Here is a 10249-nt window from a genome sequence, read left to right on the forward strand (position 1 = left end):
CCACTGATAATCTCCCTCGATCTGGGGCTCCACGCAAGATCTCACCCCATTGGGTCAAAATGATCATAAGAATGGTGAGCAAAAATCCCAGAACCACACAGGGGACCTAGTGAATGACCTGCAGAGAGCTGGGACCAACGTAATAAAGACTACCATCAGTAACACACTACGCCGCCAGGGACTCAGATTCTGCAGTGCCAGACGTGTCCCCCTGTTTAAGCCAGTACATGTTCGGGCCCATCTGAGGTTTGCCAGAGAGCATTTGGATGATCCAGAAGAGGATTGGTAGAATGTCATATGGTCAGATGAAACCAAAGTAGAACTGTTTGGTAGAAACACAACTCGTCATGTTTGAAGGAGGGAGAATACTGAGTTGCAACCAAAGAACACAATACCTACTGTGAAGCTTGGGGGTGGCCACATCATGCTTTGGGGCTGTTTCTCTGCAAAGGGAACAGGACGACTGATCCATGTACATGAAAGAATGAATGGGGCCATGTATTGTGAGATTTTGAGTGCAAACCTCCTCCCATCAGCAAGGGCATTGAAGATGAAATGTGGCTGGGTCTTTCAGCATGACAATGATCCCAAACACACCGCCCGGGCAATGAAGGAGTGGCTTCGTAAGAAGCATTTTAAGGTCCTGAAGTGGCCTAGCCAGTCTCCAGATCTCAACCCCATAGAAAACATTTGGAGGGTGTTGCCCAGTGACAGCCCCAAAACATCAATGCTCTAGAGGAGATCTGCATGGAGGAATGGGCCAACATACCAGCAACAGTGTGTGACAACCTTGTGAAGACTTACAGAAAACGTTTGACCTCTGTCATTGTCAACAAAGGATATATAACAAAGTATTGAGATGAACTTTTGATATTGACAAAATAATTATTTTCCACCATAATTTGCAAATATATTCTTATTCTTTCAAAAATCAGACAATGTGATTGTCTGGATTTGTTTCCACATTTTGTCTCTCATAGTTGAGATATACATATGATGACAATTACAGGCCTCTCTCATCTTTTTAAGTGGGAGAACTTGCACAATTGGTGGCTGACTAAATACTTTTTTGCCCCACTGTATATATATATATATATATATATATATATATATATATATATATATATATATATATATATATATATATATATATCCCTTACAATTAAAATATTCAATGAATTGCAATTAAAGTAAAGGCTTCCCCGTGGCGTCAGAGGGGGGTGGGGTCACCCGTTTACGTCACCAGGTGGCTCGGCCCTCAGCTATATAAGAACTGTCACCCAGAAGAAGCGTCAGTCGGTGGGAGACTCCCATGGAGAAGGAACAGTTGCACTTTTTTTGTCTTTTTCGGTCCATCGGGCAGCGTGAATTTACATCGCGGGACATTTTTATGTTTTAATTTTTTAATAAAGGACTTGTCCCAAGCTGTCTCTTGACTTTTTTTACCATTTTTTACGCTTTTTTGTGAAATGGTAGGGGTACAATGTACCCCATTACCAATTCACATAGGGGGAGGCCGGGATCTGGGGGTCCCCTTGTTAAAGGGGGCTTCCAGATTCCAATAAGCCCCCCGCTTCCATACCCCCACAACCACCGCCAAGGGTTGTGGGGATGAGGCCCTTGTCCTTATCAACATGGGGACAAGGTGCTTTGGGGGGATACTCCAAAGCACCCTCCCCATCTTAAGGGCATGTGGCCTGGTACAGTTGAGGAGGGGGGGTGCTCTCTTGTCCCCCCTCTTTTCCTGCGGCCTGCCAGGTTGCGTGCTTGGATAAGGGTCTGGTATGGATTTTGGTGGGGACCATATGCCATTTTTTAAAAAAAATTGGCACAGGGTTCCCCTTAATTTCCATTCCAGATCTGAAGTGCCTGGTATGGATTTTGGGGGACCCCCAAGCAAATTTATTTTTTTGGTTCGGGGTTCTCCTTAATAATCATATATTTATTACAGCCGCGATCAGTCTTAAATGACTTTCTTCCTTTAGAAATGTCATTTTGCTGTGGTACTGTTCTAAACATGGGAATACTGTGCAACTTTACAGACATACCATAGACACCCCCAGGTACGATATTTAAAGCAATATTTAATTTTTATTGTTTCATTTTAAGCATTATTAAAATCACTGCTCCTGAAAAAACAGCCATTCTTAAAACTTTTTTTGCATTGATACATCCCCTGGGGCAGGACCCGGGTCCCCAACCACTTTTTATGACAATAACTTATATATCATATAAGACTTTAAAATGAGCACTTTTGATTTTTTATGTTCGTGTCCCATAGACATTAACGGTGTTCGTGTGTTCTGTCAAATTTTTTGCCTGTTCGGCATGTTCTGGTGCTAACCGAACCAGGGGTGTTCGGCTCATCCCTACTCTAAAGTGAACGGGGTGCTGTTGGGGACACTCTGATGTAATGGGGTGCTGATGGGGACACTTAGATGTAAGGGGGGTGCTGATGGGGACACTCTGGTGTGAAGGGGTTGCTGATGGGGACACTCTGATGTAAGGGGGTGCTGATGGGGACACTCTGATGTGAAGGGGGGGTGCTGATGGTCACACTGATGTAAGGGTGTGCTGATGGGGACACTCTGATGTGAAGGGGATGCTGATGGGGACACTCTGATGTAAGGGGGCTGCTGTTAGGGACACTCTGATGTAAGGGTGTGCTGATGGGGAAACTCTGATGTAAGGGGGACACTGTTGGGGACACTCTGATGTAAGGGTGTGCTGATGGGGAAACTCTGATGCAAGGGGTGCTAATAGGGACACTCTGATCTAAGGGGGTGCTGATGGGGACACTCTGATGTAAAGGGGGTGCTGATGGTGACACTCTGGTGTGAAGAGGCTTGCTGATGGGGACACTCTGGTGTGAAGGGGTGCTGATGGGGACACTCTGATGTGAAGGGGGTGCTGATGGGGACACTCTGGTGTGAAGGGGGTTGCTGGTGGGGACATTCTGATGTAAAGGGGTGCTGATGGGGACACCCTGATGTGAAGGGGGTGCTGATGGGGACACTAATGTAAGGGTGTGCTGATGGGGACACTCTGGTGTGAAGGGGGTGCTGATGGGGACACTCTGATGTAAGGAGTGCTGATGGGGACACTCTGATGTAAGGGGGTGCTGTTAGGGACACTCTGATGTAAGAAGGACACTGTTGGGGACACTCTGTTGTAAGGGGGGTTCTGATGGGGACACTCTGATGTGAAGGGGGGTGCTGATGGGGACACTCTGATGTAAGGGGGACACTGTTGGGGACACTCTGATGTAAGGGTGTGCTGATGGGGAAACTCTGATGTAAGGGGGACACTGTTGGGGACACTCTGATGTAAGGGGGTGCTGATGGGGAAACTCTGATGCAAGGGGTGCTGATGGGGACACTCTGATCTAAGAGGGTGCTGATGGGGACACTCTGATGTGAAGGGGGTGCTGATGGGGACACTCTGGTGTGAAGGGGGTTGCTGGTGGGGACACTCTGATGTAAGGGGGTGCTGATGGGGACACCCTGATGTAAAGGGGGTGCTGATGGGGACACTAATGTAAGCGTGTGCTGATGGGGACACTCTGATGTGAAGGGGGTGCTGATGGGGACACTCTGATGTAAGGGGTGCTGATGGGGACACTCTGATGTAAGGGGGTGCTGTTAGGGACACTCTGATGTAAAAGGGACACTGTTGGGGACACTCTGTTGTAAGGGGGTTCTGATGGGGACACTCTGATGTGAAGGGGGTGCTGATGGGGACACTCTGGTGTGAAGGGGGTTGCTGATGGGGACATTCTGATGTAAGGGGGTGCTGATGGGGACACTCTGATGTGATGGGGGGTGCTGATGGGGACACTGATGTAAGGGGGTGCTGATGGGGACACTCTGATGTAAGAGGATGCTGTTAGGGACACTCTGATGTAAGGGGGACACTGTTGGGGAGACTCTGATGTAAGGGGATTGCTGATGGAGACACTCAAAATTAAAGTGGGCCGGTCTGGATGAAGTCCAGGGGCAAATTTTTTGTCCCAGTCCAGCCCTGGTTGTATATAATCATTATACAGCATTATACTAATTATGATTAGTTCATTTCTAATGATTTGTTGGTATATGAAAAAAAAAAGATCGATCCATTCTTAGGATAAAATGTTGTGGCAACCTGTGTCACCTGGAAAGGCCCAATACTTAAAAAAACATTAAAGTGTGACATAATTCTGTATAGTAAAAATCCTAAAATGGGAACGCTACATTTCTTCATACAGTCCATGAAAGATTTTTTTCTGCATCAAAACTGTTTTCGGAGGCTCAACCTTCTCCCTTCATCAGGGCTAAAAACAAGAAAATAAAGAAAGAGAAAATAATATAACAACTGAATATTTAAAAATAATATTAATTTTTAATATCATTTTTACATTTTTAAAAACATGTTTTACATTAAATAATTGTTACATTTAAATTAATTTCATTTGTTTTTTTATTTATTTTTTATAAATAATATTTGAAAATGATATTTAAAATATTTACCCCAAAAGTACCCTTGTTGAAGTTAAAAAAAACTCAATCAAGGGATATAAAAATGCAGTTTACAGTATACAATTGTGGTATGTGGTGCAGGTAAAAGATGATGGTCAGTCTAAGGTTACTATTAACTTATTAATGCCATAGATTCTATTTTTTTTCTAGTATTTATTTCTCCTAAGCTATATTTTCTTTATTTGTCCAATTAATATCTCTCTAATGATTATTGTAACTTGTTTACCAAAGGGACCACGAGCTGTAGAATACACACGGGGCATTTCTGTTCCATAGAGACAAATTACATCAAATTATTTCACACACCTTGAAGGTATATTTACTCGCTCCCACCTGTTGTGTACATTTTCAGTTGAAACAATGAATATAATTTGCTGTCAGAGACGCACATTTTCTAACATTTGAATTTGGTTTCTTAAAAGAAATTCTAATCTAAAGGATTTTCACATTGTGGTTGGTAAGTGTTGGATATAGGACCCTGTACACATCTCATCTCTTCCTGTATAAAGAAAAACAAATTGACGAATAGGGCAGTTTGATCTTTTTCCTCAATTTACTATATTAACCATTTTCTATTCACATTTTTTTGATACCTAATTGGTGATCATCGCTGAAGTTCTATGCATGTCTGTGTGAATGGATTATATTTTTAAACATATACACTATATTGTCAAAAGTATTGGGACACCTGCCTTTACACACACATGAACTTTAATGGCATCCCAGTCTTCGTCCGTAGGGTTCAATATTGAGTTGGTCCTCCCTTTGCAGCTATAACAGTTTCAACTCTTCTGGAAAGGCCGTCTACAAGGTTTAGGAGTGTGTCTATGGGAATGTTTGACCATTCTTCCAGAAGAGCATTTGTGAGGTCAGGCACTGATGTTGGACGAGAAGGCCTGGCTTGCAGTCTCCACTCTAATTCATCCCAAAGGTGTTTTATCGGGTAGAGGTTAGGACTCTGTGCAGACCAATCAAGTTCCTCCACCCCAAACTCTCTCATCCATGTATTTATGGACCTTGCTTTGTGCATTGGTCCAAATCATTTGGTGGAGGGGGGGGTTAGGGTGTGGGGTTGTTTTTCAGGGGTTGGGCTTTAGTTCCAGTGATTTCAATAATTGTTATCTTGATGTAGCCAGTAATGTTTACAGAAAGGGACAATGCATCAAAATTATTGACAATGGAATATGGACAAATAAACTAAACAAGAGGTAGGCTAGTATATATGTCACAATATTAATAGCCAATATATCTATTATTGATGCCAACTTGATAAGAGAATTTATCATACTGGTAAACGGAAGATGGAGTAATGGTTCAATTATTAAGAAAAATAATATTCCCCTTAACAGAAGTTATGAAGAGAACTCTTATGGCTTCAACATACCAAGACATTTTGGACAACTTCATGCTCCCCACTTTGTGGGTACAGTTTGGGGTTGGCCCTTCCTGTTCCAACATGACTGCGCAAAAGAAGTCCACACGAATGTGCTTCACCACCAACAACTATAATCCTTTTATGTGTGCTTATTGTTAAATGTCCTTCACACCATGTGCAACCACCACCACTGGCCTCTCACCTCTCGTACTGACCTATGGGTATTAGGTATAATGGGCTTGTTCCTTTAAGGGCAATATCTGGATGGAGTCTGATCCTTCTTTTATCTCCTCCTGGTCTGCTTTCACTTTTCACTGCCCATAAGTCATAATAGGAGGTGAGGGGCCAATGATGGTGGTTACACATGGTGTGAAGAACATTTAACCACTTCCCACCCCCCATATAGCAAAATGACGGCCGGTAAAGTGATTGTTATCCTGACTGGACATCATAAAACGTCCAGCAGGATAAGCTGCAGGGGGTGCGCAGCACAGCGATCGGTGGTGTAGTGTGTCAGTCTGACACACCGCATCTTCGATCTAGGTAAAGAGCCTTTGACGTGGGCTCTTTACCATGTGATCAGCTGTGTCCAATCACAGATGATCACAGTGTAAACAGGAAAAGCCGTATATCGGATTTTCCTCTACTTGCACTGACAGGTGCGAGTAGAAGAGAGCCGATCGACAGGGGGGGTCTGCGCTGGTAATCAGCACATTGATTATCAGTGCAGACCAATCAAGGATGCCCACCCATTACCACCAGTGATGCCATTGCCCACCTATGGCCACCAGGTATGCCCACTCATGAACACCAGGTAAGCCCACTAGAGCCCACCAGGGATGCCAATCATTGCCCATTAGGGATGGCATTGTGTGCCCATCAGTGATGCCTGCCAGAGCCTCATGATCAGTGCTGCCTATCAGTTGCCACCAGTGCCACCTATAAGTGATCTCCAGTGCCACCTATCAGTACCACCTATGAGTGACCACCAGTGCCACCTATGAGTGCCCATCAGTTCCACCTATGAGTGCCCATCAGTGCCACCTATGAGTGCCCCTCAGTGTCACCTATCAGTGCCTATCAGTGCTGCTTATCAGTGTCACCTATCAGTGCTGCATATAAGTGCCTCATCATCAGTGCCATCTCATCAGTGCCAATCAGTACTGCCTCATCAGTGAAGAAGAAAAGTACTTGTTTTGTAACAGAAAACGAAGACAAACTTTTTTCTTTTTTCAAAATTTTCAGTCTTTTTTTATTTGTAGCACAAAAAATAAAAAACCCTGTGGTTTTCAAATACCACCAAAAAAAAGCTCTATTTGTGGGGAAAAAATTATAAAAATTTAGTTTGGGTAAAGTGTCGCATGACCGCGCAATTGTCATTCAAAATGTGACAGCGCTGAAAGCTGAAAATTGGCCTGGGCAGGAAGGGGGGGAAGTGCCTGGTATTGAAGTGGTTAGGAATAAGCATGCATAAAAGAAGTTTAGTCCTCGCATACTAGCACATTATGAAATACTTACCTTAGAATATAGCCCTCCAGCGGCATGCTGTCACCCCTGACAGGGCTCTTCACCCACTCTTCCTTTTCGGGTCCGTGGGTTTGCGGCTGTATGAATGGGTGGAGCTGCAATAACGTAACTCCCATACATGCATTTATGTAGGAGCCCTCGGCTCCGGCACGGATGTCTGATGGTCCAACGCGGTATGCCAGGCCTTCAGAGTGCATGTGCTGATGACATCACCTTCTGCATCCAGTGTGAATATCTCCTAAACAGTGCAAGTTTAGGAGATATTCAATGTAGCTACAGACAAGCCTTACTACAGGGTTACCTGTAGGCACAAGAGCAAAAAATGAGTTTACTACTGCTTTATTATCATTGATTTGAAGTGTAGAAATACCTTATATTATCTACAACTTATGATAAAGAAAAATAAGGCCAGGTTCTCTTTAATTCTCCTCACTTTAGCTCACTTCACACTTCTGTAAATGCGGCCCTTATACTGATCATCGCAGAATGCAATGGGATTGATTTACTAAAACTGGAGATTGCAAAATCTGCTTTTAACTTTAACTTGTTCAATTAAGCTTTGACAAAAAAAAAAAAAAAAACTGAAAACGGATTGGTTTCTATGCAGAGCTGCACCAGATTTTGCCCTCTCCAGTTTTAGTGAATCAACCCCATCGCATTTTGTACCCGGCCAACCATGCAATTTGTGGAGCAAGACATGTTTCTCCCCGAGTGCCAGGCTGTTTTGGGTGGCACAGCAAAAAACTATTCATGAAAACTCTAAAATCAATTATCTTGTGTTTCTTTTGAAGGCATGGAAGAATTGTCTCCCCAACAATTTCTGGAAGTACAGAACAAGTCGTCAATAAATAATGTCTTCGTTGTTGGGTTGAGGATCCACCAAAGCTACAGACTTGTCTTTTTCAGCCTGTTCATGGTCACCTATGCTGTGACTTTGACTTGCAACCTCTTGATCATCTTGTTGGTGTTTTTCTCGAAACTTTCCCATTCTCCTATGTATGTGCTCCTCTCCAACCTGTCACTAGCAGAGATCTTGGTCACCACCACCATTGTTCCCCCCATGCTCCATATCTTAATTAGAAGCGGCACTTATTTTTCTCTTATTGGCTGTCTCACACAGTTTTTCTTATTTGGTGTGTTTCTAGTTGTAGAAAGTTTTCTCCTCTCAGCAATGTCCTACGATAGATTTCTGGCGATCTGCAAACCTCTTCATTACACAATGATTATGGGTCCCAGGCTGTGTATTTGTCTGATCCTTATCTGCTGGGTTATTCCAACTCTACTTATGTCCATTAGTTTTATTTTTGTGGCAAGTTTAAAATTTTGCAGAGACAATATTATTGACCATTTCTATTGTGACATTATTCCAATAATGAAGTTGTCTTGTTCTGACATTTCCACGGTTGAAATGGTTATGTATTTCTTTTCATCTGCAGCCACTGTGTTCCCTCTCCTTGTGATCATATCTACTTATGGGTTCATCATCAGAGCCATCACTAGGATCTCATCATCCAAGGGAAAGGAGAAAGCTTTCTCCACCTGTAGTTCCCACCTGGGAGTCGTGTCTACATACTATACCACTACGATTTTGGTCTATGTGGTTCCATCTGGTCATTCTGTGATAATGAACAAAGTCCTATCACTGCTCTACACGGTGGTCACTCCACTAATGAACCCCTTTATTTACACCCTGAGAAACAAAGAAATCAATGCATCTATAAGACAAATCTTGTCATCCATAACCAGATCCTAGACACTAGTTAGTCCATTTAAAGGTAAATTGGACAGAGTAGCCAAACCTTATTTTGTTTAAGTATGGTGATGTCCACATATATTTTGATTTTAATACAAACAGGCTTATTCAATAATGCAAAACCCAAGGTGCACAGTGCATTAACCAATAGAAACCAAATAAAACCTCAACAAAAGATTGTGTTATGTGTTTGGGGGCAGAATATCTGGGACTGTGTTTCATTCTGATGCCGGACCTTGAAAAGAACTCCGTGTCCAGGCCCTGATGGTGGGGAACCAAACTGTTTCCATTCCCTAATAGTAAGGCACCTGGTTTGACCTCATGATAGATCCCTTATGAATATCCTAATGCCGCGTAAACATGACTGGACTTCCCGGCAAACTAGGTCCAACGGTCTTCCCGACAGACTTTCGGCAGAGGTCCGATGGACTTTCAGAACGAACGGACTTAGCCACACATGAATGGACTAAGTCTGGTTGAAAGTCCGTTCATTTTGTATGTGATGACATAAACGGGACAAAAAAAGGAAGCTCAATAGCCAGTAGCCAATAGCTTCCTTTGCGTCGTATTTGGTCCGTCGGACCAGCACACAGACGAACGGTTTTCCCGATTTTTAATCCGTCGGACTTGAGTCTGTCGGACAGATTTGAAACATGTTCTATTTCTAGGTCCGTCGGATTTTTTCCCCAAAAAACGATCAGACTAGCCCACGCATGATCGGATTGTCTGGCGGACTAATCCCGTCGCGCCTAGTTTGCCGGAAAGTCCGGCTGTGTGTACGCGGCATTACATTGAGGGCGCACCTCTTATAGGCTAGTAATAATTCTTAAGAACCAGACAATCCATCAGTCTGACATCTCTGTGATCCTTATCTGCATCTGATTGCTGCAGGAATTCCTAACCCCAACTCTGTCAGGGTATTTCTATATAAAATTATTAAACTGATGAACTATAAATGCTAAAATAACTGAACTAAATCTTAAATGAAATACTTAAGACAAGATTTTTCTCTTGGCTTTTTACCAAGAGACAGAAAATTTTGGCTTGACAATAACTCATTAACTAGACGTCCCAAGTGCA

The 10249-nt window shown here is 43.2% G+C and overlaps 1 protein-coding gene across 1 annotated transcript; it reads left to right on the forward strand.

The window, feature by feature from the left end:
- Window positions 1-7758: 7758 nt before the first annotated feature.
- LOC141147493 (olfactory receptor 1468-like) lies at window positions 7759-9169 on the forward strand. Its single transcript, XM_073634726.1, has one exon. It carries the CDS (start codon window positions 8210-8212, stop codon window positions 9167-9169), a length of 960 nt encoding a protein of 319 aa, XP_073490827.1. The 5' UTR covers window positions 7759-8209.
- The last annotated feature ends 1080 nt before the right edge of the window (window positions 9170-10249 follow it).

This window comes from Aquarana catesbeiana, linkage group LG06, assembly GCF_042186555.1.
Source record: "Aquarana catesbeiana isolate 2022-GZ linkage group LG06, ASM4218655v1, whole genome shotgun sequence".
NCBI classification, from domain to species: domain Eukaryota; kingdom Metazoa; phylum Chordata; class Amphibia; order Anura; family Ranidae; genus Aquarana; species Aquarana catesbeiana.

What these genes read in the sequence shown, in the direction of transcription:
- LOC141147493 (XM_073634726.1), top strand. Translation starts at nt 8,210, where the DNA reads ATGGAAGAATTGTCTCCCCAACAATTTCTGGAAGTACAGAACAAGTCG.